A 27,867-nucleotide genomic window follows, 5' to 3' on the forward strand; every position below is an offset into this window, starting at 1 on the left:
CAGAGGAGGAGGAGAAAGGGGAGGAGAAAACAGTCAGATGGACTGCACAGCATTGGGATGCTGTTGCTGGCATTCGAAAAGGAGCTGCATGGCAAAGATGTGTCATCGATATAAAGTGTGAAAAGGGGAATACAAATGACAGCAATGTCGAATTATTGCCACAAAGGAGAAGACGATATCTGTTAAGGTAAAGAAGATGGAGTGTTCTGCATGATGGAATGTGGTGACTTGTAACATTTTTACCGTGGCTAGAAATGTCCTCTGCTGCATGATTTGATTTCAATTCACAGGGACTGTTGCACAGTGTGGAGATGTACGCCTTCTACTCCCTTTTAATCTACATCTTCTACACTGTCTTCAAGAAGGAGGAGGAGGAAGCCTTGGAGGCACCATGTGGAGCTTCCACAGATGTACGTCGAGTAACATCATATTCAGCCTCGGGCGTCCCTTCGTCAAATAATAACATTTTGCGGGAGGACTGTGCATGAGTCATAGCAAAAACCTGACAGTCAAAATGGTCTCTCTTTCTTGGATATAAACAGTGATTCCACACAGCTCTAGGTGCAATGTGTAAATATTGTGATCATTACCACCTGACCCTCATTTATCTTGCTGTGCTCAGGAGCCAAGACCTGTTTCCATGGAAACAGGGAGAAGAGAGAATAATGGCCACACCCCCAAAATGAGAAAGAAGGCCTGTGCTAGGTTTAGTGACTCAAGTAAGTGTTCAAAACAAATAGTGATGGATGTGAATGCAGTGTGATGTTAACTCTCTGTTAATCTGATTTGTGGACATCCAGGCAGTAGTAGTGACAGTGATGACACGTCCCTGAGTGATGAAGATGAGCAAGATGGCTTTGACATCCCAGCTTGCACTCCTCTGGCAGCATTTTTATCCTTTAAACAGGAGTCTGACAAGACAAGGAACTCGCAGGGGCAACTGGAGGCAGCAGGAAAGGTAATATTTTAACACAAATAAGCACATTTTCCACAACAAAAAAAAAGTGCAACAAATAAACTTGTGCTCAGTTGGGAGAGTCTCCCTTGATGGCCGTCATGTCCCACCTGCTGAGCTTCCTGGAGCAGTACTCCCACTTCCAGCAGCTGCAGCAGCAGGCTGAGAAGTACCGCGTCCAGCTCAAGAGGCACCGGGTTCAGCACCGCCAACAGATGAAGGCACTGCGGGCCTCCTACCGTCAGCGCCTCAAGGACAAGAAGAGCATCATTTGTAACCTGGAGGAAGCCGTCAGCCAGCAGCTGAGCCCGCAGAGTGACGGTGAGGGAAAAGGTCGAGCATTAAAAGGAGGAAGGAAGACTATGGCGCATAATTGGACATTTACATGTCTATATGGAGGGTCTGTGAGCCATTCAGTGCGTTGCTTTAGGGGTCATCATGACATCAGCTTTTGAAAGATGAGCTACTGAGGCTCATTCAAGACTATAAATTGTTCAACGGTGTGAATTATGAGTGTGACTCTCGACAGGCAACACTCTCCAAAGTCAGCTGGGATAGGCTCAAGCTAATGACACTAATGAGGACAAAAATGGATTGGTGGAGTGCAAAACTTGCAAAATTTACTTTGGTTCATAGACCACCTATTAGTGACGTAACAGAGACTAGACTGTTGTGTACATACATGCCTTACTGTCTGTGAGTGTGTATCAGCATGGAGCAGATGGCTGTTTGACCTTGGTGCAGAAAGGCAGAACTAATTCTAAGCTCTATGGTCGTGCGCGTGTTTTGAGTATTTTCACATGTGCATGATTCTGGAAGTGATAGCACCACTGAGACGAAAGTGTGTGATGGCCATCTCATGAATATTAACGCTTGCAGGTCACAGGACAAGGATTCGACATTCCTTGTTGAGATTCTCAGGTAAACGCACAAGCGGTTTGGAGGCGTTTATGAATAATATCTGAGGGGTTTTTTTTTTCCATCTGCACGCACATTTACAAGTCTGGCGCATGCAAGTTGGCACGTGTACTCGTGTCAGACTAAAAATAGCTGCTGGTGTCCTGGTGTTGTAAAGCTGTTTGCTTTGTTTTGCCTGTAACGCAACATGCAAGGCCTTAGGAAATGTGCCTGTGCCTTCATACAAAAATATATTCTGGTTTAAAATGTCTGGTTTTGTTTATCAAGAACTAATAAAAATAATAACGTTTGCAAGGCCTGCATTGAAGATCAGAGGTGACATAGCCTGTCTGGCCACTCTTGGTGGTGTGGTTATTAAGCTGCTGCAGGGCATGCTTCTTCTACTCTTATTAAGCTGTTTATGGCCACGGTTGTTCCTGCTTTTGAGTGAGGCCACATGTGAGGAGCTCGGCGACCCTGGAGAGTCCAAAGACAGCAGCAGCAATAATGTTAGCATCACTGACTCGCTACATGCTGGTGTGTGAAAAGGCTTTAAGTGCATGCTTAATGTTCATTAATATTCCACGTGTGTTCAAGTAAAACAAATAGGAGAAATTGGTTTCATAGGGCCGTTTAGAGGAAAGGCTTTGTTCCAGCTACAACTGGTGTGTAAAAGCGCTCCAGTGTCTGAATAAAGATCTATTGTATTGTCTTGTAAGAGCCAAACAGGTATATAATATTGGTGTTTATTATTAATCAATTCCATGTATGCAGTTTAAGTAATTGAATATTATTATTATTATTATTATTATTATTATTATTATTATTATATAAGATATGCTATAATATGGTGGCCCGGTGTTCCAGTGGTTAGCGTATCGACCTCACAGTGCAGAGGTACCAGGTTCGATTCCAGCTCCGGCCTTCCTGTGTGGAGTTTGCATGTTCTCCCCGTGCCTGTGTGGGTTTTCTCCGGGTACTCCGGTTTCCTCCCACATTCCAAAAACATGCATTGCAGGCTGATTCAATACTCAAAATTCTCCCCAGGTGTGAGTGTGAGCGCGGATTGCTGTTCGTCTCTGTGTGCCCTGCGATTGGCTGGCAACCGGTTCAGGGTGTCCCCCGCCTACTGCCCAAAGACAGCTGGGATAGGCTCCAGCACGCCCCATGACCCTTATGAGGATAAAGCCGTTCAGAAAATGGATGGATGGATGCTATAATATATCCATCCCATTTCTATAGGAAGTGTCCTCTTTAGGCTCACGTGTGAACCTTGTTTACTTCAGGTGAGAGGGAGGTACACTTTGGCCAGCGAGCAATTGCAGTTACCCAATTTAGTTAAGAGTTGATGAAAATTCACCTATTACAAAGCAGGTCATAAGAAAATTAAAGGATTACTATTTCTGGTTGACCTAATATGAATATGTGTAAGATGTGACAGAAAATAATCAGGGCTCATTCCGCTGCTATTAAATAGACTAATTGTGTACTTTCAGGCCAGAGCGGCAGCGACGCCGGAGCTCAAGCGGGAGTTCACAGCCTGGTGGAGTCTCTGTACGGCCTGCAAGGGGAACGCAGCAAGCTCAGAGGAGAGCTGCGTCTTCTGCGCTCACAGCTTGAACAGAAGGATCGAGACCGACACTCACGAATACTGGCTTTTCAGCAGCAGGTAGGTATACAGCAGTATACAACAACGTAAGATCCGGGTGTGTTTCAATTTCCCCCCAAAATATCAATCGATTTTTCTTGCACAGATCGACGAGCTTAAAAGTGGAATTGAAGAACGCGAGGAGGAGCTGTGCAGGCTCAAAACTGCCACTGTAAGTCCTTTTGAGTGCAGTCACAGCAAATGAAAAAAAAAAACCGGATAGCAACTCTAATATATACAGTATATGTATAGACATTTGCCGAAATTCATCTGAAAATTCGTATTTTGGTTGTGTAAATTATGTGCCATCTCTCAATAAAGTTGCGGAAACACTGCATGACATTACATTCAAGTATCAAACACAGCTCTTAATCAATCCAGCGTCGGGCTGGACTTGAATCTTAAAGTGTCCCCGAATTACAAAGGCAGTATGGACAATCTGGTGCTTCCAATTTTGTTGGATGTATGTTCCTTTACGACAAAGCAAGAGTGATAAAGGCATTGTAGTCCATCCCTACTGTAGATCAGAGAGAATGGGCTGACACACTCCAAAAATCAAAAGGGGTTCAATTCCAGATGTTACATTTTCACATCCTCTAGTCAAGATGAAACTGACAGCTGTCCCAATACTTTTATCCACTATGCTTTATTTCCTCAGGGCGCCACCGATTCAGAAAAACGCGTATTGTGTCTTTCGGCGGAGAACGAGACTCTCAAGCAGAGCCTGACTGTCACCCAAGGCCTCTTGCAGCAGCTTAGCACCATCCCCTCACAGTCCAGCACCATGCTCATCAAGGTGAGATGCGCCGTGACTACCGTTTATTTCCTTGGCACATTTTTTTGAGGATTCCTATTGTCTTTCTTAGGAAAACGAGAATCTGCGAAGCCGGGTGCAGCAGCTGGAGGTCTCCCTGCAGCAGCGCGCTGAGCGGCTGTCGCAGCTGGAGCAGCAAAGCGAGCAGAGCGAGTGGAGGAGAGGGGAGGAGCTGAGAAGGCGAGAGGACAGAGTGAGGGAGCTTCAGCTGGAGTTGGACAGAGAGAGGGGCAAGGAGCCTGTGGTTAAGGTACAGAACTGCTTCGGAGGTCTGTCATGTGGAAATATTTGACATGGATGCTTGACAAGAGCAGTTTTGAAATACACCTTAATGTTTCTGCCAGTATATCACCCAGACTGTTGAGGTGGAGTCGCCGGCCACCATGAAACAACTGGCCAAATCCAGGCAGAGGAATGAGCTGCTGTCCGAGAAGTTGTCCAACCAAAATGAGCGGTGCAAACAGCTGGAGGACCAAATCAGGAAGTCGGATGAATACAGCTGTAATCTGCAGCACAAGGTGCATATCTTCATTCCCTTATTGCCCCCAGAAAGTATATCGTGTGGTATTATAAAACAAAATAAATGATATTTCATTAAATAAAAGAAATAATAATGGGGTGTTATGTTGACCTGCATCTCGGACACTTAATTAGGTACATCGACTTAACTCATTCAGTACCAGCCAATTCTGCAAGTCAGCCAAGTCTGAAAAGACGTTTAAAAATGTCTTTGGGAGCGTATGAGTTAAGAGGAAATAAACACCAATATACATCATCATCATCATCAGATTTTTTCCCATGAAGGGGAAGTCAAGACAAAAACTTTAACAACAATACGCTTTCTGCAGCCCTACTAGTCTAAACATGCTATTACGATTAATATTGCACTTGTGGAGTATTAATTAAGCAGCAAAATCCATCTATTTTAGGCAGCAGCCATTTTGCCACTTGTTGTCGACTGAAAACGACATCACAGTTGCTAAGGACAATTGCATATGTTGCTGTCAGGTCATAATGACAGTTTTATCAAATAAGACAAAAAGTGTTTGGGTTTTTTTGTGGGGGGATATTGCAAACTCCACCTTCAACCTGACTGGTGAATATATGTTTTCCCCTTTTCATAGATTGCATCGTATGAGCGGGAAATTGGACAGCTGAGAGAGGAGCTGTTGAAGGAGATCGGCCACTTGGAGGAGAGGAAGGAGGAGGCAGTGAGGGCAGCTGCAAACTGCTCAGCAGAACACTTCCAGGACCTGCAGCACCAGTTCTTTGGTCAGTCATATCACATGCACAAAGTGAACGTTTCATGTCAGTCTATTATGCCTAATTTAAACATAATTTTCCCCCCGACAGGTTTACAGAAGCGTCTGACTGCTCTCCCCCCGACTCTGCGCTGCATGAAAACAGACTACGCCAGCCTGCGGAGCCAAGTTCGTAACTTCTCAGAGTTTTACGGTGCGGCGATAAAGGAGGCAAAGAAACAGGTAATCAGCATCGCATGACTTAATATAGTTCCGACCTGAATTATTGAAATTAAAATTCCATTTAATTCAGATGTATTCTTTGAAAATGTATCAATTAGTCACAACTGCCTACTCTCTTTATTTCATATCCCTTTCTTTTGGCTGCGAGGCTTCTATTAAGTGTATGTTCCAATTGTTTTTGTCCAATTAGATTTCAGCCTTATGTGTTGCTCTGTCAATGTAATCTGCCAAGGGCCTTCAGAACTTCAACTATATTAAGTTTCTTGAAACACAATAATGTCCTCATTTCTACGTTCACTGATTGATTGGACTGAGCAAAACTTGCTCCACTCAAGGTGATCTAGTAAAGCACATCTAGTGATTGGCACATATTAATACACGTAATAATTAGGATTTCTGGTGAGTGTGATGTATTTAAAATGTAAAGATTGATTCAGAATCGCACCAAATCATGTTCAAGTTGCCTGCTGTTGTATTGTATTGTTTTTTTTTTTTTTTTTGTAATATTGATGGTTTCTAAAATTAATTTGTGTATATCGTCACAGAAGATCCAGGTACCAAATACACAACACACCGCCACTTGATATCACGATGTGTCCTAGACACACAAAAATAATGTCATCATCATTTTCATTCGGCAGGTTTCAGCAGCAATCTCTGAGATGTCAGAGGCCAACAAAGACCTTCTGGAGAAATACAGAAAGGAGGTTGCACTGCGCAGGAAGTTGCATGAGCAGCTTGTGGAACTAAAAGGTATGCACTCAGGCAAAGCAAAATCATTTCCCTGAAACCTTGGGACAAATATTGTCATCTATCAGCAGTTATTAACAACTTCTCAATACGTCCCGTCGCCCAGGCAACATCCGCGTGCTGTGTCGCGTAAAGCCTGTGCTGAAAGAAGACCAGCACGAGGACGGCCAATCGGTGGTGGTTACCACAGACCCCGACAACGAGTCCTCTCTGAACGTGCTGAATAAAGGGAAAGGTCGCACCTTTGAGCTGGACAAGGTCTTCCATCCTCACGCTGGGCAAGAAGAGGTAGCACAAATCAACAACAAAGACAAGGGAAAGGAATTATCTGCAAAGCTGTAATTTAACTTGCATTTTGCCATCTTTCAGGTCTTTCAAGAAATTGAGCCTCTTGTGATCTCGTGCATCGATGGCTACCATGTTTGCATATTTGCATATGGACAGACTGGTTCTGGGAAAACATACACAATGGAGGTCATGAAGTTGCATGTTTTTTTTCTTTCTTTCTACAGAACCAATACGAATGTATCATTAATTAAACCAATGCAAGTTATCTTTATTTTGCTATTTAGGGCAGTGTGGAGAATCCCGGCATCAACCAGAGGGCCCTCAAGCATCTCTTTAGTGAAATAGAGGAGCGGAAGGACATGTGGTCTTATACCGTCACTGTCAGCTCTGTGGAGATCTACAACGAGGTGCTAAGGTACAGCTCGATCCCGGGCGAAGAACGCTGATGGCATTATGAATGCCAGTTGATGACATATTTTGACTCTCAGAGATCTATTGAGTAAGGATGGAGAGAAACTGGACATCAAAATGAACCCCGATGGAACAGGACAGCTGCACGTGCCGGGCCTCAGGGTCATCGAGGTTAAGAGCTTTCAGCATATCAAGAAGGTGACAGATGGTTTTATGTCGAGCTCTTTTTTTTTGTATGGCCCTCAACTTACTTAAGTTTTTAGACTTTCACAATATTGTCTGTCTTCAGATTTTAGCCATGGCCCGCAGGAACAGGATCACGTTCGGCACTCAAATGAACGAGCACAGCTCTCGCTCTCATGCTCTGCTCTGCATCACCGTTCAGGGCACAGACCTCGCCACCGGCTCCAAAACTACCGGTCAGTCGCACAGGCATCAATATTTCAACATCTATGTGAAAAGACCTGCTGTATAATTAATATGATTCGACTTTTTCCCCTAATAGGGACAGATGACATTTCGAAGGTAATTTCAGCACCGCTGACATTTTCTTTTGCTTGCCCCCAGGTAAGTTGAACCTGGTTGACCTGGCAGGATCGGAAAGGGTTTGGAAGTCTGGTGCAGAGGGCGAGAGGCTGAAGGAGGCCCAGAATATAAACCGCTCTCTGTTGGCCCTCGGGGACGTCATTCAGGCCCTGAGAGCACGACAGACGCACATCCCTTTCAGGAACTCTCGCCTTACGTACTTGTTGCAGGACTCGCTGGGTAAAGGCAGCAAGACGGCCATGGTGGTGCAGGTAGGACTACAACTGATTTGGAATTTTCCAAAAAGGTATTTGTGTGAGGTACCAGGACGGGCATTGTAGTTAGCGCATTTGCCCTACAGTCAAAAGGTCCCTGCTTCAAATGTCACATCTCAGTGTGGATTTCACATTGGTCCTCTCCGGTTTTCTCCCACATTCCCAAAACAAGCATGTTGGGTCCATTAACAACTTTAAATTGTACATACAGTGGAATGTCAGTATGAATGAACAGTGAAGTGTGTACCCTGCCTCTCAGTCAATGGAATAGTATGCAATTTTATAATTGCAAAGGCTCAAATTTGGAAAAAACAAACCAAACCTCTGCTTCATTTCACTCGATCGGCTTTATTTTTTAATGTATAATTTATTGATTAAAAAAATACACGGGAAGAACATCTTGAAAATAATATTTTACATATTAAATCGCAATTATTTTTCAAAATGATTCAGCCCTACTTGTGACAAATACGCACAAGCGCCATAGAAAACGGATGAATGGATTCTTGGAATATGTTCACATTATAGTGGTACATGCGAGGCCAACAAAGGTCACAGATGTTTCTTTCCAATGTCATTGATTCACGGCTTATAACGAGAGTTACCAAGGAGTGGAACATTTCTGGTAAATCTGCTGGTGAATTTGGGAAATATTCAATGTTGAACACAATTGAAATGTTTTGTACAGTTATCGACTTAATTGTAAAAATTTGTATCAAGTTCATTAAAAAAAAAAAAAAAAACAATGTTGCACTGAAAAAAAAACAAGGGAGTGTGCCATGTGCATGGATGGAGTTGTAACCGTTTTTATTCTTATAAATTCTCCGTCACACACTCGCTTGAGAACTTGCACATGTTAAGTTCATACAAATTGGCCTCGCTGTGACATACCACGCACTAAAGATTTGTCAACTTAGGCTATTATTTTTAAAAGAGTGATGTTGCTGATTTTGGCTTCTTTTCCAAAGGTGTCTTCTCTGGAGCGCAACGTAGGTGAGACACTCTGCTCTCTGAAGTTTGCCCAGAGGGTGTGCAAAGTGGAGCTGGGCCCTGCAGCCAGGAAGATCGAATCTGGCAGCGGCCAGTGTGACTGAACCAGCGACTTCCCGTAGCCACACAAAACACAGTTTCAACTCATTGTTTGTTACCTTACAATAGCAACCAAACAGCTATCCTGCTCAAGGGCTAACTAAATCTGTCCAGGTCAGACATTATTGACACAGGCAAACAAGTGAGCACCCTTCGCCGTCACCGACTACGTACTTTCACGCCGCGTGCCAAAGCAACTTCTGCCTCCACCACGTCCGATTCTATGCTTCCTTGAGCCACTCGTTTCCCTTTCCTTTAGGAGAAATACAAAATTCAGGATCTTCTCACCAATCATCAGCATTTAGAGCATCAGTAGCGTTTGGTTTACAACTCCCACAAACACAACACGCCATCTTGTGATGTTTTGATGGATATTTTTCCAATGTAGTCGTCAGACGCGTGACGTAACGGCACTTAATTCACATATTGACAGTACGATAGTTTATGTGCTGTCTGATGGGAGTAACGCTTTGCTTCTCTTTAGAGCCTTCTTTATTTTAATGTATTTCTTTTTTTGCCTTTTAACAAGGGCAACAGCAGTCAAGTAGGTGCAGGTGGCCTTGTATTGTAGTGAGTAGTGCAATATGCGCCTGAGGAGAGAGTATGGGCCTATGTGGACAGTAAATGCACTTTATGGGTAAAGAATAGGACGCTGTTATTTCAGACCAGGCTACTGAGGTGCTGCCAATAGATATCACTAGTGAATGTCATACCAAAAAAAGAAGGTTCAAGTGTGTTTTCATCATTGTTCCAGTGTATTCACCCTTTGAATCAAAACTCAAATTTGATTCACTTGTAGCAAAGCATCAGTGTAATGCGCCATCGTGGTCACTTATTCATTAGAGTGATAGTTTTCCTAATAAACATGATGTACACTACAGTATTTCAAAAGTGCGTGGACGCTGGATGACCCAATAAAACACAGGGATTTCAAAAACATAAATTGTACTTTACTTCGATTTAAAACAACCATACAACAGAAAATATGAAAGGTTTAGCCTGGTTGTTTATAATTCAACCACATATACAGATTGTACCATTGGATTCGCATGATACAAAAACAAAACAAAACAAAAAAAAAAGCACAAGGCAAGACTGGACAAAGTTTCCAGCACATACCTGTGATAAACTATTCCCAGAATTGGATGCCTGCCCTGCTGTTCACATTTCCAGTGTGGCTTTTCTTCTCATATCTCCAAATCAGTCTGAGTCTTCCTGTTCTGCTTGTACCGCTCCCACCACACCGGCCAGCTCCTCCTCGCTGCCTCGCAAACGATCGCCTGGACGCCAGAACCAGATCAATATTAATATTTCAGAAGACATTGAAGAAAAATGAGGGGCAAAAAAAAGTACTAACGAATGAGTTCAGCAATGGCCCTTTGTGTTCTCCTCGACAGCTTCTCCAGTTTCTTTGCCACATCCCGCTTGAGATCCCTAGATCCAAAACCACACTGTCAGTCAGAGAGAACCATTAATTCACACCAAAGTGAAAGTAACAACCATGGTCTTCTTACCAGTCTGGTTTCCTTGGGGCTAGGTTAGCCAAATCCTGGGAAAATCAAATTTAACATTGTATTAAAAAAAAAACCATTGTGTGCTTCAGAATCAGAAATGAAAACGCACCACTTCTTCAATGATAGGCTCTGGATTGGCTGCCTTTAACTGGTCTTCAACTTTATCCTCCACTGCAAATAAACAAACAAAAATATCTCTTAAATCCAAGATGATTATTATTATATTTATAATTACCATGTGGACACAGTATAAGAATAACGTATCCTTTCTTTTTGTCCTATTTATCCTAAGCTGGATAAATGGACAAAACTTTTGTAACACTGAATCGCCATTTATATCCCCAATATGTTGGTCCATTTACACAGTCTGAATATCCTTTCATTTCGAATAATGAAGATTCTACAACCAACCTGCTGCTGGTTTGGCTTTGGGGACCTGCCTCTCCTTTAGCTCGTCATCCTCTGGAGTGTAATTTCTCAGTTTCAGCTCCCTGAGCAGAAGCCAAAATGTGAGACAATCATGCACCCAATAACTGATGACAACATTGAGAAATCAATTCCAGCGAGCAGCTTTAAGTAAATTTGAGCGCAAATGCAGATGAGATCAAAATGATTTCCGAATACAGACTTCAAGGGCGATGTGCCGTGAGATTTGTCTATAGTAAAAAAACAAAAAATGTCTGGAGTCAATAGAGCTTGCCAAAGCTGGACTTCGACACACAGTGTAGCCACCGAGCTTCCAGTAGGGGGTAGTGTGTGCGCTTTAGATGAAAAGAACTTTAAAAAAAAAAAAAAAAAAAGAGGGAGACCATCTGCATCCCTGTATGGCCGCCTGTTGATTGACTCGAGCCCCTTGGGGATAAAGTCACCTCTTTTCCCCCCTCCCTGTGAACCCATCTAGTTAACGCATCCCACCTGCTCCTGGGCACAGACAACAACCGGCCGAGGAATGCCGACCTTGACATTGTAATTACTTTCATCGTGCCTCTTCATAGAGGAATTCTTGGCAGACTCAGCTCGACGACCACACAGGGTCCGGGAGCTATGAAGGTATAGCGCTGTCTGGCCATGTGTGCAACAAGAAGAGAGTTCTCTGAACTTGTGAGCAAGCTAGCGAGGGCTCTAGCTGACACATTCATCACCGTCCACCCCCCCACCCCCACTCTGCCCCACTTTGCAGCCAACAGACGCGTGCCTTGTATGGCTATAGGCAAGGATGCTGGTCATGTCTGCCACTCTTCCTTGACTCCATGCAGCTTAAAGTCTCTGATGAAGAGGCAATGTGAGTGAAAGCATCTATTTCACCAACATGCATGATATATGGTCAAATACATTGAGAAAATACACAAATTTAGACGGAAAACGTGCTTCAAATTTTGTACTTAACCTTTAGCTCAGTCAGCATCTAAAGTAGGGCTGTCACACTCATTCCTGTTCACCATTGAAATGATTGGAAATACCATGAATCTGTTCCAGAACCCCCGCCCCCCCCCCACCCTTAATAAAATAAATAAAAACTGTGGAATTTTGTATTGTTTATTAACATTAAGCTAACCCGACTGTGGACAGCACAATGTGATTGCTTTAAATACAAATCTTATAATTCTCTTTATTTTATGTTTAATTTGACAGTAAACTATGACTGGTCAGGCAATAAACAGCTTGAAGCCTGCTGCTTAGTGCGAAGTGAGTTGAGTTCACTGCCACGGACGGTACTTGAATCTCAAATTATGGTTTACCAGTCAAAGGGGGGGAAAAAAAAAAGTTTTATGACAACCCGTATCTCCAAACATTCCAAGTCAGGTCATTCGTATCTCAAGGCACCACTGCGGTTACCACAGTGGACAGTTTATCGTGTTATCAGGTTACGGGGGTGCATGAAAAGGTTAAAGTCAAACATCTTTGAAAATACAGAGAACCAAATAAAAAGAATATAATTCAATTCAATTTGTGTTGAAAAGGGAGTTTGTTCATGAAATATAATGTATCTGTAAAACGTGAAGAAACATTGCAACTTCGGTATAGATTTTCTGCCAAAATGAAAAGAAATAGGCACACAAGTCACAAGTTGAGCTTTTTGCGGCCGTCCGTCTCTGTCCAGGCTGCTCATTTCACCGATGAACAAAATGGAAACTGACCAGGAATCTTGGAATGGATTGTGTACAGGCTTCAAGGTGGCACTTGAACAAATATTGGTACAAAGTCTGACCTTTACAGTGACCATTAAACAACACAGTCACAAGGTCGGTAAAATGTTTTAAGAATTAACTTCAAAAAGGCAGGATTCATATCTGCATCAAATTCTAACGGTCTAAATATTTATTCCAGACAAAAAGAAACACTGCCCTTCTTAGAACAGTGACAGTTATTGTCGTCAATAGTCTGCTTGCTGAAGGCTCGCCCATCTGTGCGTTTGCACATTTCCATCTCCATCTACTGATACTTGCGTGTTTGTAGAGTGCGGCTTGAACGGAAGCCAACGATCATAATGTTGAAACGCTGTTGAGCTGCAAGCAACTTTGTCAAATCAAGCACTTTGTAATGGTCGAAAATCTTTATTTCTAACCTGGTATGCGTTGCTTTTTGAAATCTTACTCTTTGTCATGTTGTATGGTACACAGTCAATATATTTTATACCTCTCCATTTCAACTCTTTGTTAAATTGTGAATGTAGGATATGTTAGCACATTGGCATTTGTCTTTCATCGCATATACATGCTGGGCATATCAACAAATGTTATGTGCATTTGTAGTGTATTGTAATTCATCATTGTGCAACAAAGGTGTTGACCATGTGGCTCTTCAACCTGTACTTTGTCAAAGTGATGCCTCATGAAATTTTTAGCACGTGCTACAATACACACTCAGTCAAAAATGGGTGTCTCGAATTGCATAAAACAATTGGAGAGATTCTTTTTATTTTCTGCCCTGATTACTGTCATTCGTTATCAGGCAATAATTGCTTTTGCTTAAGAGAAATGTGTTCAATTGCACCGGTGGAAACACAAAGGCACTCCCTTGGTGTCATCAACTCGCAGTCATTAAGTATAAACAATGGAAAATGTCATTTGGTATGCACGGGCGGCCATCTTTCCTGTCCTGCAAGACACGAAGCTGCAGGATATTTGAGCAGCTCATAACACGAGGATGTGACAGTAGCCAGAGTAAACAGTGTTTCGATGCGTCACCAATAATTAGTGTTGAGATGAGTTGCAGATAATCGTCGCGGCGTTCCTTCAAATCGGTTTCACATCCGTGCGGCGCGGCCAAGAAACAAATAATAGATCAAGACCGTCACAGACACAAACAAATTGAAGTGGCAAACTCACTTGTGTCTCTTCTCCGGTGTTTCCTCTTCCAATGAGGCTTTTTTATGCTCTGGCTCCCCATCTTCCTGCTCTCGCCCCTGTTGAAATAAAACAAATGTCTCCTGGATGAACATAACAAAACGTGTTTTGATCCATGTCTGTAAGGTTTATATTCATGTTTAGAGTGCATTATTAGAGTATTGCTACCAATATTTTGTTGTTTGTGTTTATTTGCCAGGTCAATTTGGGTGGTATGATGACTTTCTCCATTATGCTATTTAATGCATATACTTTACACAATTACCTGCTCTCTTCTGGATTGTTGCAATTTATTTTACGTTATCTTAAGTCTATTTAGTATTTTTTTGTTTTTTGAACAGGTAAAAAAAAAAAAAAATCAATATTCATCATTAGGGAACGTTGTGATTTCCAAAGAATGTTGTGGAGTGGATCATTTAAAAATTCATAGAAATACAGATTTATAGACGTAAAGTAGATATTTGGGGGTTCGCTACAAGAAGAGTCAACAAAGCTAACAAACTGAACCACGTTTGCAGCAGCATTTCAATCGATCCCAATCACAAGTTGAGACAAAGTACACAAATAACAAGGTAGCACAAATCCTGGAAAAAGAAAACCGTAACAAAGGATATCAAATCCCACCCAATGTGCATTTTCCTGAAGACGCTTCCTGTCCACATGTTACAACAATTCATAGCTCTGACTCATTCTTGAAGGGGAGTACAAAAGGGAAGCAAGGAATGTCAACATCAAACTTGGCTTGCAAGTCAGTTTACTTCCATATTGTACCGCCTTAGTGGCATCTCACGTGTACAGTGAATGAGCTTCACTATTACAAAACTTTGGTCACAACGGACGGGGGACGGAAAGATACCAGTTGTTCAGATGAAGTATGACTCCAAGTACAGCCAATAGATAGGTGTGATAGGGACCAGGCCGCCTCGTAAATCCGCGTATAACTGCCAGCCATTGAAATGCATGAGGGAAAAAATAAAAAAATTTAAAAATGTACCCCCCCCCCCAAAAAAAATGCTCTTTAAAATGTTCTGATGCACAATACACATTCTTTTATGGAAAACTGAAAACGTGTGTGTGTGTGTGTGTGTGTGTTTACCCGAATATCAAACTTTTTTTTTTTAATATTTTAAAAGTTTGAGGAAAAAAAACCCAGGATTGTGTGAATCCAAGTGTGTTGAACTATGCGGATTTCCACTGTACTTACCATACACTTGGAGACGGCCTTGCAACCTGACCACTTGTGTCTAATTATGCAATGGGGTGATTTTAAAACTCCAATAAAGATGATAATAACAATAATAATAATATATTTAATTAGGGGTGGCTCGGTGGGCCAGTGGTTAGTCGTCCTCACAGTGCAGAGGTCGTGGGTTCGATCCCTGGGTTCAATCCTGTGTGGAGTTTGCATGTTCTCCCCATGCCTGGGTGGGTTTTTTTTCCAGGTAGTCCGGTTTGCTCCTACATTCCAAAAACATGCATGGCAGGCTGATGTAACACTCTCACTTGTCCCTAAGTGTGAGTGTGAGCGCGGATAGCTGTTTGTCTCTGTGTGCCCTGCGATTGGCTGGCAACCGGTTCAGGGTGTCCCCCGTTATCATATTTCTAAATTAAATACAAGGGCATTCACCACACATATTAGTGCAACCCATAATCAGTCTGCCTGCACCTCCATCAAATTTACCAAAATGACATAACACTACCCGTGGCAATAGTGAGACGTGGTTCTTTGAGCCACCAAATTGCCAGGTGCCCTTGGTAGGCTAGGAGGCCAACCATGACGCAGAGTGGTCTGCAAAACTCTCAAAAAGGCAAAACGAGGCTTGCACCGGCACGGAAATAAAGATGCGCCCATTTTTACAGTTCCAGTGTGAATACAAGGCTAAGTATTAAACTTTTCTTATCGTTTTTTTGTTAAAAAGAACTGGCATTTGGTTGTACTCACCAAAATTGACTATACAGTAAATGTTTTTTCTGAAGGTGACAGTTTGGCCCTGGAAAGACATAGTTTTCTACAGAACGTGCCCTTTTTGGTGAAACAGGTTATCTGGAGCCAGTCTCAGATGACTTTAGGAGAGAGCCAGCCAATCTATGGGGACATATAGACAAACAACCATTCACACTAACATGGTCTCTGGTACAAATAGGGACACGCATAGTACTGTAAGTACTGAGAAGTGTGAACTGAGGTCAAAATAAGGTGCAGTTCTGTTTTGTCGCCTTATTGATTTTTCACAAGTCTTTCCGAAGACTACTTGTGAGTCGGTGACGTCAACGTGTCATAAACGCTCCGTCGCAAAGCAACGACAAAACCAATGTAAAATACAATATTGCCGCTAATTTACAGTCCTGTTTCATGGTATCGTTTTATAAATATTATTCTTGTCCGTAGAATGCGGCAGAATAGTCCAGAAATAAGTTTATGACCGCTTAGCAGTCATACACCAGCGAGCTACATGCTAACATGGCTACACATGCATTTTAACTTAGTATTGACTGTTTTTGATCATTAACTCTACTTTGTGTCTTCCCGACTTGTATCTGCACTTACGTGGAGTTGTTTATCCCTCAACGCTTTCAATCTCTCCTTTCGCTTCAGGGCTTGTTCCTGTAGTGACCCGATATTTTTTTCCATGTTTAGCCGCTCCACGCTTCTCTGTAGTTCTTGATTCCATTACAAATCCTACGTTAGGTTAGTGTAATCAACTAAAGAGAAATCGATTGCATATGCCTGCTCTAGTTGGAGTGTTTTTTTTTATTAATTTTAACAACACAAATACTATATGTATAATTGCATGTACAATTGTTGTATTTTTTATGTACAGTATGCATGTCGGATTGCACTTGATTAATAATTTGTTTTAGGAATGGTAAATGGGTCGTTTCAAAAAAGTTTAACGATTTCACACTCCGTTTCAAGCAAGAAGTCCATGGTGTTTTTATCGAACTGCATTTTCAAAAAAAAATTCAATCAAGTAAAAAAAAAAAAATAAATCTGGATTGTTGTAGGAACCATTATCGTTCAAATGTGTTGATGTTACCCGTAGTTCGTTTAGTTTCTTCTACAATGGAGGAGAACAGGTGCAAGTGCTACTAAGTGATACGAATGATGGAATTACAATTTACAACTGATTAGGTGTGGTAGTAGAATTATTTACCCTTGGTAGCCAAATATGTACCCTTAGATGCAAATTTGCCGACAAATATGTACCCTAAGGTAGGCGACACCAAATGATAGCCTATTTGCCAACAAACAACAAATTGGGTCCCAATATGTACATAGGTGTACCCTTGAGAGTACTGCTCCAAGTGACAAGCCTGATAAGCATTGGTAAGTATTTAGCACCTTTTTTTCCGACAGTATAGATGGGTAATAATAAGAAGAAGAATAATACCATGGTCAAGATTCATATAGCGCACTTCAAGGGACCCAGTGACAAGGAACAATATTTCATGGGAATCATTAAAATCGGTTTGTGTGTGTGTGTGTGTGTGTGTGTGTGTGTGTGTGTGTGTGTGTGTGTGTGTGTGCGTGTGTGTGTGTGAGTGTGTGTTTGTAGTCATGTTACAAAATTTAAGCTATGGTAAACAGAAGGTGCTTAAGGAACTGCATGAATACAGATGGACTTATTGATGTTTTAATTGATTCAACTTTTTGCATACCATAATGTAAACATGAGTCACATGTCGGACAGAGAGAGGCACTTTCCCACCATCAGGAATGTAGGCCATCAGCATGGAAATACAGCTGATCCAGTCTTCACTCTTCCCAGTTCGTAGTTCAGGTAATAGTGTGTAATCACTCAAATTTAGGTGGGGTTAAAGTGAAAGATGGCAAACAATGTAATCTATTTGCAAATGTAGTTGTTTTCCTTGGTATCTGTTCAATTATTTATCAATGTAGCACCTGTATCCTGCCTTATTTATTGGCCACCTAAGTAACAACAATGTGCTGTGTTTTATTAAATGTGCAAACTGCAAGCTTCATCAACAAATACAGTTTATTATTAATTTATATGATAAAATATAGAGGGTCACCAGTGACAATAAAGATGGTTAAGCTGTCTCACTTGTCCTGCATTGTTTTGTATTGAAATCTATACTGGAACAAACACAGTTAACACAGTTCTGCTGTGAGTCATTCTATTTGCATGGTGTAGTAAATAGGTATGAGGTGACTAATAAAATCTTATTGTGTGTTTGCGTGTGTGTGTATACGTGTGTGGGTGTGTGAGTGTGTGTGTTTGTGTGCACGTGTGCGCGTGCGTGCGTGCGCATGCGTATCTGAATGTGAACAAACATGCGGGGAATGTAATAAAAATACTTTATTACAGTACTAAGTAGCAACATGCAACCGTTTGCAGGATAACATTAAAGAACAATTCTTCAAAAAAGAAGCTTCAAGCTGTTTATGTCACTTCCTACTGATGTTTAATTGCTGTATATTTAAAACGACTACATAAATTTTCCTTAAAGAGTGCTAGATTAACGGAAACAGAATGGGGAAACTCCGCTGATTACATTTACATGCAGTCAATAATAGGAATAATAATATTGGCAGTACTGTATTCGTTATTTTAAAGGCCATGTCAAGCGCGCAAAAACCACTTATTCAGGTTTTTAAAACCCCTATTAAGAGCCCTGGCTTGCCCATTTTCGAAGCTATAAATATTGGGCCATGTAAACGCGATCGGATTACCTGAAAACTATACTTCCGTACAGTTACGAAGTATTTGTACTTCATGACTTCCTAGTTCCCCACAACAGCAGCTGTGTGGGGAACTGGGAATTAATGAAGTACCTGTGAGCGACTGCACAACAGGATCGTTTCCTTGAGCTTCCGTGGGATCAACCTCTCTCTCTCTCTCTCTCTCTCTCTCTCTCTCTCTCTCTCTCTCTCTCTCTCTCTCTCTCTCTCTCTCTCTTCCCCCCCACTCGGAAGCAGCTACTGTGCGAGGCGCTCGCTTCTCATGGATGTTCCTCTCCACGCATTATTTCCATTCAATTTCTCTTCCTAGTTCGACGTTAATCTCACCGTGACCACGTCCTTCCACGCCGCCTGTTTGAGAAGAACTCGTGAGAAGTTTTTACAGCGACCCGCCCGCCTACAGCACTGACGCGGATTAATGAATTGAGGGCTAATGTGGCAGGAATGGTTGACGGCAGGAGCGCGCCGCGTCCTGCTGCCGTGTGTTGGAAACAACTTGAAGCAGCTCCGGGCTCGTTGTAGACCATGTTGGTCTCTCCCTGGAGTTTTTAATTAAACGCAAACGGGAGTTAATGAGCAACCAGGAGCTTGGAGGAACGATGGCAACGAAGGAGAAGCTGTACGAGCTGTGGATGTTGTACTACACAAAGGTGAGGACGTTACACCTGACTGGGACACCTGTTGTTGTCGTCGTTTTTTTGTTGCTGCACTTGCATGCGTATATTTGATATTTATTTTTAAAAAAACACGTTACTTTTGCACCTCAGGTGCGCTTGCCCTTACTGCGTGTTCGTGACATAGACGGTTATAAGCGGAAGTAACTCCTCTGTTTGCACGTTAGCTTCCTCATTTATAAATTCAATAAATGGCATCAGTGGACTGTTTTGGTGAGACGTTGAAAGCAGTACTCGAGTTGGATTCTGGTGGCAGGTTGACCCAGTGCGTTGTTTCGTCTTGTACCTGACCTGTAACGCAGGTGTAACCCGCAACCGGCTACTTCCTGCTTCTTGTAACCACGCCCCCTAAAGTCACGCGTCTGTAGTTTAAGCTATTCAAATAGTAAATGTTTTATTATTCAGGCAAATAAATATATCAAGTAAAGTTAGTTGATTAGGCACACAATACATACACCATGTAATCTTTACAAGGGCAATAAGTTTGGACTAACACTCACAGAAGTAATCATTTAACCATAGGTTTATGATTCAGGTAGTGTGGTGTGCTAATGGTTTGTACGTATAACTCACAATTGCGAGGTTTGGGGTTTGAATCTGCGCTACGACTTTCTTGTGTGGAATTTGAAAGTTTTCACTGTGCTTGTGTGGGGTGTCTCCGAGTACTTTCTCCTACATTCGAAAAACATGCATGCTCTGTTCAGCGAGGAGTCAAAGTCAGTAGTTCTCAGACTTTTTACACCAAGTACCACCTCAAAAATGCTTAGTTCTTGAAGTATCATCATCATGACCGACACTGAAATACAGTAGTGCAGAAGGTCGAAGTCGGAGGTGACCATTTGTGGGCCCACCTGATTTAAAAAAAAAAAAAAACATTTGCTGTGTCAACAACTCTTTAAAAACATGGCAGGGAAGAGGGGGCAGTGTGAAAAGTGTGGGTGTCGAAAAAGTGGGGGGTTGTTGCAACACCTATTTCCCCAATGTGTGCAACGCCTCTTACTATGACAACTACTAGTAATACTACTAATAATTTGTCGCTATACAGAGCTTTTCTTAGATTTGCAAAGATGCAAATAAACCACAGTCAACACATTTCTCTTTATAAACGAATAAAGATACATTAGGTTTAAAGTTTCTTTTTTACCTGACAATAGGCTTTTTTTGGTGAAAAAAAAACATTTACAAAACTGACAGCTTTGGCTGTCACTTTACAAATGATTTTCTCCTCATTCTGCTGTATGTCAAGGGCTGATTTGTGAACACTATCACATTAATGATCCTCGAGTAAAAACTCCTGGAAGAATAACCAGCTATTTTCATATTGTTCTTGTTTGGGGTTATACTATATGTAGAGAGCAGACCACCCCAAAATGAAAAAAATGAAAAATCCTAAACTATTTGCCATATCACCCTTAACAGAAAGCTGTAATTCAATAATATACTGATAAACAAAATACTGTAGATTATGCTTGTTTAATAAATTGGTTTTGTCCCCCGTCTACTGCCCGAAGACAGCTGGGATAGGCTTCAGCAACCGCCCCCCCCCCCTCCCCACGACCCTTGTGAGGATAAGCGGATCAGAAAATGGATGGATGGATGATTTTCAAAGTGGCCTATACTGTACATCCTAGAATATTTCTGTATGCAACCCAAAGAGGAAAAAGTTTAGAAACTAAGATGGCCTAAGCAGCCATCAAAACTGAGGCAAAGATTTTATTGCTGAAAAGTATATGAATGCCAGTGTGATATTACAGTTTGAACATTCACACTGCGCTTAAAAAAAAAAAAAAGATTTAAATATCGGTTCAATTAAAATCTATTGCCCTGAAAACTGAAAGTAAAACTCTACCTACATGTTAGTAAAAATATATTCTTGAAGACTGCGTGTGCATGTTAATGTGCAAATGCGAAGGTACTTAAATATAACTGATTCTTTCACATATACCACTTATGGTAGTCCTACCATACTTTGAGAATCACAGCTCTAAATTATCCACACAAATCGGTGTGAATGCGAGCGTGAATGGTTGTTTGTCTACCGTACGTGTGCCCTGCAATTGACTGGTAACCAGTCTCAGGTGTATCGCACCTCAGCTGGGAGAGTCTGCATCTCCCCCGTGACATTAATTGGGCTACACACTATGGAAAATGGACGGATGGATGATTGTGGTTGGAGTTTACAGTAGTGATAGAACTGCACTGCATCACAATGTCATAATGTTTGTCTTATTAGTTACATAAGACAGGCAAACTATGAGCAACGGCTCGCCTGACGATGCCACTGCAAACCACAGCCAAAATAATAATCCTTGTTTAATTTCTCCCCTCGTTGTCTGTTTGGAATCTGTCAGTTAAAAATGTATCAAGAAACCATGGATTTACGAGCATTTATGAATTTACAAATTTATTAACTCTGTGGTTGTTATCGGCTAAATTCAGAGAGTTGAGAAATATGTGTGGGTAGAGTTAGGAAGAATGAATTTACTTGTGGCCACTGTAGAGATCAGTGGCCCAGGCCATTCTTTAATCTGACCTACCGAGCATGTGCATGATCAAGAAGTCTGTCATTTTGGTTGCATTAATTTAGCAATAACCCCCCGTAAAATTGGTGAATTAAAATGTATTCATTCTGTTTCCATTCTTCTTTCGACTCATTTTGATTTTAGAAGAAATGCTTTATTTTCACACATTTAGAAACATTTTGAATATTTTTTTTAATTTACATTTTTAGTATTAATCAAATGATTTGATATTAGCGTTACATATTTTTTCAAATGTATTTTTATTCATTCATGAAACCAAATCACAAAAACACATGACAAATAATCATGAGTTTAAATTACAACAAATATCCCCACAAAAATCCCCTTAGTAGAAAAATATTTGCCGAGAACAATAAATACACAAATACAAATTAAAAGAAGTGAAATAAAAAAAAATTGTAAAATGAATACTTTTATATGTACATTCTATTTAAATGTTAAAAGTTATTGTTTAATAAATTATTTACTTTATTATTTATAATGATTTATCATAATGTATTTATGATAAATGACTGAATTATCAATGTTATTATTTACCACTATTAAAATGAATTCCTTTACACATTTTTTTTTTTACAGAAACATTTTAACTTTTTTTAAAAAATCTAATTGATTGACCTGTTTCATCTGTCCATTTTAAGCACAAAAGTTGTGTGTGAGCTAATGTTCAATCTCAAGTCTTGACAGACAAACTTCCACATTCATCAGCACATACAACAGGAAATAATTAGATCCACAACTAGATCCGGAACTGTTCAAAGGAGTTGACAATTTTGTGGCATGTTTGTGTGCTATAGCCAACAGCAGCAGTTCTCTTTGTAAAGCTGAATTAGATTATCTTTTGATTATCTAGATGTTGAAGTCAAATGGATGCCTGCCAAAAATGTAATGCCGTCTACATTGATAGATCATTTTGATTGTGTCTGTTCGTGTTAAAATTTGAGTAGGGAAACAATACATAGAATGCAACATTTATCAAACGTACCTTTATGCTGGTTTTATTATTGTTGACCATTCAAGATTTTTAAATACACAAATACAAATTAAAAGAAGTGAAATAAAAAAAAATTGTAAAATGAATACTTTTATATGTACATTCTATTTAAATGTTAAAAGTTATTGTTTAATAAATTATTTACTTTATTATTTATAATGATTTATCATAATGTATTTATGATAAATGACTGAATTATCAATGTTATTATTTACCACTATTAAAATGAATTCCTTTACACATTTTTTTTTTACAGAAACATTTTAACTTTTTTTAAAAAATCTAATTGATTGACCTGTTTCATCTGTCCATTTTAAGCACAAAAGTTGTGTGTGAGCTAATGTTCAATCTCAAGTCTTGACAGACAAACTTCCACATTCATCAGCACATACAACAGGAAATAATTAGATCCACAACTAGATCCGGAACTGTTCAAAGGAGTTGACAATTTTGTGGCATGTTTGTGTGCTATAGCCAACAGCAGCAGTTCTCTTTGTAAAGCTGAATTAGATTATCTTTTGATTATCTAGATGTTGAAGTCAAATGGATGCCTGCCAAAAATGTAATGCCGTCTACATTGATAGATCATTTTGATTGTGTCTGTTCGTGTTAAAATTTGAGTAGGGAAACAATACATAGAATGCAACATTTATCAAACGTACCTTTATGCTGGTTTTATTATTGTTGACCATTCAAGATTTTTTTGCCATTTATGAGTGTGACTACATTGTAATGTTTCTTGGTGATGCCGATAAAAGTACGACTATTTTGCTTTCAAGACATGTCTTTTCTTGATGAGGAACGACACATTGGCTGTGGAAGATATTACGATTTCATATGTTGGCAATCTGCTTCAGTGCCTGAGGACAGAGGAAAACAAGATGAGACTTTTTGCTCCGTTTTGATTAAGTGGGGCAGCGGCTCCTCTTGTCTTATCGCAGCAGCTCTATCTGAAGTGTTGCTCACTTGACAAGGACGTCTTGTCATACGCAAGGACATTTTTCTCGTTGCTAATTTCTATTAAATTCGGACTGAATTTAACACGAATTATTTTCCCGCATATTCGCGGTTCACTACTCACTCAAGAAAAAGTGCTGTCTAATATAAAAGTATTGCTTTGGCACCATCTTGTAGTATCTTGTTGCTAAGGAACTATGTCGAAGTGAGTTGAGAAGCTTTTTGTAGTGTTTTGCCATCTTGCAGCATCTATTTGTCATGATTAACCTCTATGCAGGGTTGTCAATTAATCGCAGGTTTTTTTTCAATTCATGGCAGGAGTCCCTATGCCCCACAAATAGCAGTTTAACACTTAACCGGCCTCATGTTCTAGTCATTTGCACACAAATACAGTGCATCTCAGCCTCTGGATTGTAGACGTCATGGCTACTGGTCGGCCTATGCTTTTGAAAGTACGTTAAATTCATTTGAAATGATGTTTTGAGCCCCCACCAGTCTAAACATTGGATTTTGATCAATATTGCGTTTGTGGAATGAATTAAGCAGAAAAAAAACACCTCTTTTAATCCATCTCAGCGGGCAACCATTTTACCTTGCACAGTACAGTCACTTGCTGTTGATGGAAAATGACATCATAATCTCTAATAGCTCAGTTAATAACTGTCTCGGCTCACCTCTTTATTCGGTTTGGACATGTGACGTCCACAAGCTGAGCCCTTAAGTCCTGCGATGTCATTGTCAGTCGACAGAAAATTGTGTTTTATTGATAGGAACAAAGAATGAAATGTCACACAAAGCCAAAGTGATTATTTGAGGCAGTTGCACATTCCATTCCCAATGTAACACGGGAGTCACAGTTGTCCGTCGACCAATTAACAGACACCCGAGTTTCTGGCTCCACCCGAGCACAAGCATTTGCTCAACCTCTCACATAGGCGCCCCCTTCAAATAAACATCTCATACTCTTTGCAGTTGAGTAAATAAATGTCCGGGTCACTATTTGAGGAAATAACATCCGTCAATGAGGGTGTGAAATCTTCCGCTTATCCAAATGGAGACTTTTATTTATTTATTGCGCTCTACATAGTATCAATTTGCTTTTGGTTTTTTTTTCTTTTAAATTTTTTTTTTCTCTGATTGGTTTGCTTTTACATCCACATAGAGTACAAACACCCTCACACATACAGGAGCACAGGCAAAAACCCATTTCCACCTGTGTTGGATTACTGTAATTCTGTGTGTGTGTGGGGGGGGGGGCGGGGGGTGTCAACTTCTGAATCATGTAAATAAGCATAGATGGCTCCCGAGTTCCATTCAAAGGCCTTTTGTTTGACAGCAAACATGACTTTTGACCTGGAACCCTGTTTTAGATACAACAAACACACCCAGACAGATCGCAGCAGATCCCACTGTTGTTGTAATGCTTCAAGTCAAACTGGTAAGAATGAAAAGAAAAGACAGCGTTCTTAATCTAAACAAGTGATTGGAACGCCCATCGCCTTCATCCTGTATATTTTTCTGTCAGTTACTCTGGCTTGCGTGTGATGAAGGAACTTGGCTTCCTGATTGTGCAACACATCACACACCCCTGGAAAGTCTTTTTAAGATCAACATAAGTTCATGGATGATGTAAAACGGACATACAATAATGCATTGTCTTACCTGCAGTTCAGTTTTGCATCGTTTTTGCTATGATGTGCCATTTTCACATCATACTGTATGCTTGAGCAGAGCATGTGACCAGCACTACAAGTTTGTCAGCTGACCTTTCCAGTCCTAAATTCGTTTTTTAAAGTTCATGAATGTTTAGCAGAGACACACTTGGGTAAGTCGACGACCATAAGAGATACATCAACCAAAATAAAAACGATTTCCTGCATGGACATAATGCGCACCCTGAAGGAAGGCTCATTAATGTCTTATTCCTGCAGCCAATCTGTATTGTATACTTTTAACTACATATATGTTGCCAGGCCACATTACTCTGTTACTTATTGATAGTGTTCACATTATTTAACTTATTTGTTTTGCTGCCTAGGCTGGCGAACAAGTTCTCAATTTGTACTTCTTTTTTTTCTCCACTCATGTGTGGAGTCAAATTTAGTGAGATTTTATTGATCATGTCATAATTTTCTCCAGTTTTGCTTCTGGGGTTAAACTGTCGCCATGATAACCTTATTAACCGTACTGGCAAGGATCATTTAAAAGAATATGAAACAAAAATGTGTCACACTTCACCTTGCAAGCACAGAGATACGAGCGCTGTATGGTGGCAGTTAACTTTGGCAGCTATTTAACAATTCAACAGAAAGAAGAGGCTTCAAACTGTTTAATGTCACTCCCAGTTCTAACTTTCCTGTAAAAGTAAACACAAAACAAATAGACGTCCGCTTTGTGGATTTAAACCAGCCAAACAAGTGTCTAAAGATACACCCCGGCAAGCTTAATGCTACGCTGATTAGCATCTGTGCTGCGGTGCTTTAACCCTTTCAGAAATGGATTGAAACAAATGTCTCAGCTAAACCATGCTGATCGACAATATAACATTGACTAGCGCAGCGAGGAGTTTAGACATTGTTATAACTTACACTCGAGGAGGCAGGACACAAAATTATTCGTGTTAAGTGGGATTCATAATAACGCAACCAAGGAACAGAATATCCACCCGAGGAAATAGATGATGAGCAGATTAGTTTTTAAGTAATATTGTCATGGATTAATTTTTCAGGTCATTTTCTGGGCACGCTCAAAGGTCAATCTTCCATATGACATCTTTCCAAACGGAAATTAAGAAAAAGAAAACATCTTTGCAGTGGCTCTGTGACATTCTGGGCTTATAAATAAGGTTCCAGCCTGAGAAATAGCTGCTAATTATATGGTGATTATTGGCCTAAGCGGTTGCAAGGGACTAATTAAAGTGACCGACATGACATCCTGGCTCTGTTCAGCTCCAACATTTGTAATGAGGGAACCAGTTACATTTGCGTCACACAGACAGATATTTCCCGTTGTTGTTGCATGTTGGAAACGCCAGTGATTCCGCACCAGGCTGCTGTGAGATGAGCGCCGTCTCAATTTCCTTTATTTATTTAAATATGATTATTTATTCATTACAAATGTATCTTTGTTCATCTATCTATGCCATTGACACATGGTGACAGGCACAAAAAGTACATTTGCTCCCATGAGAGGGTAGAAGTTACAATAAGGTTCAATATGGGTTTCACAAAAACAGGCCCAAATACCACACAGAATATGTTATTTTGTGAGTAAACTGAGTCAAGATCATGGTTATTTTAGTAGCCATACTTGTTGCGCCTTTTTTTTTTTTTTAATGGTGGTGTGCCATGAGAGTTTTCTTATGTAATAGTGGCTCAATAAAGGTTTGGAAACAGTGGATCATAAAAACAAGCAGAGCTCACATGACACTCGCGGTTTCTGCACCCTTTGCCAGCACGAGGGCCAACAAGCCGGACAATCAAAGTGCTCTTTGCTGCCACTAAAGCAGGGAGACGGAGCTAAGCTGAATGTCAAGCAGCAGCTGCAGACAGAGCAGATACATGTCTGGAGTTGACACATCTCATTGGACATGCAAGAGTTGCCCCGTTAGCGGTTTTGTTGTGGCCTTTTTATGCCGACACATCACATGGCCAGTTGGAGATATTAGGAGAAACGTGTTGATCTTTTGAAAAAGTGATGTCGCCTTGGGTTATTATTTAAGAACTCGATAACAATTCTACAAGGTACTTTCCCTGCTTTTACTTCTTATCAGCACACGTTTCCTTTGTGTAATCAGATTTTTGAATTCGGTAGAAATGTAACACCGTCAGCTAGAAGTACTGAATGCACAACCCCAACTAGGTCGAGACACATAAACACATCACTCATGTGGACAGAAGTTTCAAGGTGCTGTTTAAAAAAAAAAAAAAATCAATAATTCTCTCGTCACAAATTTGATAGAAAAGTAAAAGATAAACAGGCCCTCCTTCAGGTCCAA

General features: G+C 40.7%; 3 protein-coding genes across 5 annotated transcripts in view; 2 read left to right on the plus strand and 1 right to left on the minus strand.

Moving 5' to 3' along the window:
- LOC109518044 (kinesin-like protein KIFC3) lies at positions 1 to 10,197 on the plus strand. The gene is made up of 20 exons (XM_019873652.1): positions 1 to 187; positions 291 to 410; positions 623 to 719; positions 801 to 958; positions 1,030 to 1,276; positions 3,349 to 3,521; positions 3,607 to 3,672; positions 4,159 to 4,296; positions 4,367 to 4,564; positions 4,659 to 4,832; positions 5,439 to 5,586; positions 5,668 to 5,798; positions 6,440 to 6,551; positions 6,655 to 6,836; positions 6,918 to 7,022; positions 7,121 to 7,251; positions 7,325 to 7,445; positions 7,537 to 7,666; positions 7,815 to 8,044; positions 9,016 to 10,197. Exons 2-20 carry the CDS (start codon positions 312 to 314, stop codon positions 9,139 to 9,141), a joined length of 2,766 nt encoding a protein of 921 aa, XP_019729211.1. The 5' UTR covers positions 1 to 187; positions 291 to 311; the 3' UTR covers positions 9,142 to 10,197.
- ccdc12 (coiled-coil domain containing 12) lies at positions 10,065 to 16,689 on the minus strand. The gene is made up of 7 exons (XM_019873653.1): positions 16,546 to 16,689; positions 13,980 to 14,056; positions 11,062 to 11,141; positions 10,760 to 10,821; positions 10,651 to 10,685; positions 10,494 to 10,570; positions 10,065 to 10,416 (listed from the first exon to the last, which is right to left on the minus strand). Exons 1-7 carry the CDS (start codon positions 16,627 to 16,629, stop codon positions 10,337 to 10,339), a joined length of 495 nt encoding a protein of 164 aa, XP_019729212.1. The 5' UTR covers positions 16,630 to 16,689; the 3' UTR covers positions 10,065 to 10,336.
- A 2,221-nt stretch (positions 16,690 to 18,910) lies between these two features.
- nbeal2 (neurobeachin-like 2) overlaps positions 18,911 to 27,867 on the plus strand; it is a 40,215-nt gene continuing 31,258 nt past the window's right edge. For all 3 annotated transcript variants that reach the window (XM_019873617.1, XM_019873619.1, XM_019873618.1), the window contains exon 1: positions 18,911 to 19,352. In XM_019873617.1, coding sequence (XP_019729176.1) covers positions 19,275 to 19,352 — 78 coding nt within the window. In that variant the 5' untranslated portion in view covers positions 18,911 to 19,274. The remainder of the gene's footprint in view (positions 19,353 to 27,867) is intronic.

This window comes from Hippocampus comes, unplaced genomic scaffold (genome assembly GCF_001891065.2).
Source record: "Hippocampus comes isolate QL1 unplaced genomic scaffold, H_comes_QL1_v1.1 scaffold383, whole genome shotgun sequence".
NCBI classification, from domain to species: domain Eukaryota; kingdom Metazoa; phylum Chordata; class Actinopteri; order Syngnathiformes; family Syngnathidae; genus Hippocampus; species Hippocampus comes.

Coding starts and splice junctions, on each gene's coding strand:
- LOC109518044 (XM_019873652.1), top strand. CDS start 312: ATGTACGCCTTCTACTCCCTTTTAATCTACATCTTCTACACTGTCTTC. Junction 4,833..5,438: donor GCTGTAATCTGCAGCACAAG/GTGCATATCTTC, acceptor CCCTTTTCATAG/ATTGCATCGTATGAGCGGGA. Junction 7,252..7,324: donor ATCTACAACGAGGTGCTAAG/GTACAGCTCGAT, acceptor TTTGACTCTCAG/AGATCTATTGAGTAAGGATG.
- ccdc12 (XM_019873653.1), bottom strand. CDS start 16,629: ATGGAAAAAAATATCGGGTCACTACAGGAACAAGCCCTGAAGCGAAAG. Junction 14,057..16,545: donor TGAGGGATAAACAACTCCAC/GTAAGTGCAGAT, acceptor TTATTTCAACAG/GGGCGAGAGCAGGAAGATGG. Junction 10,417..10,493: donor GGCCATTGCTGAACTCATTC/GTTAGTACTTTT, acceptor TCTGGCGTCCAG/GCGATCGTTTGCGAGGCAGC.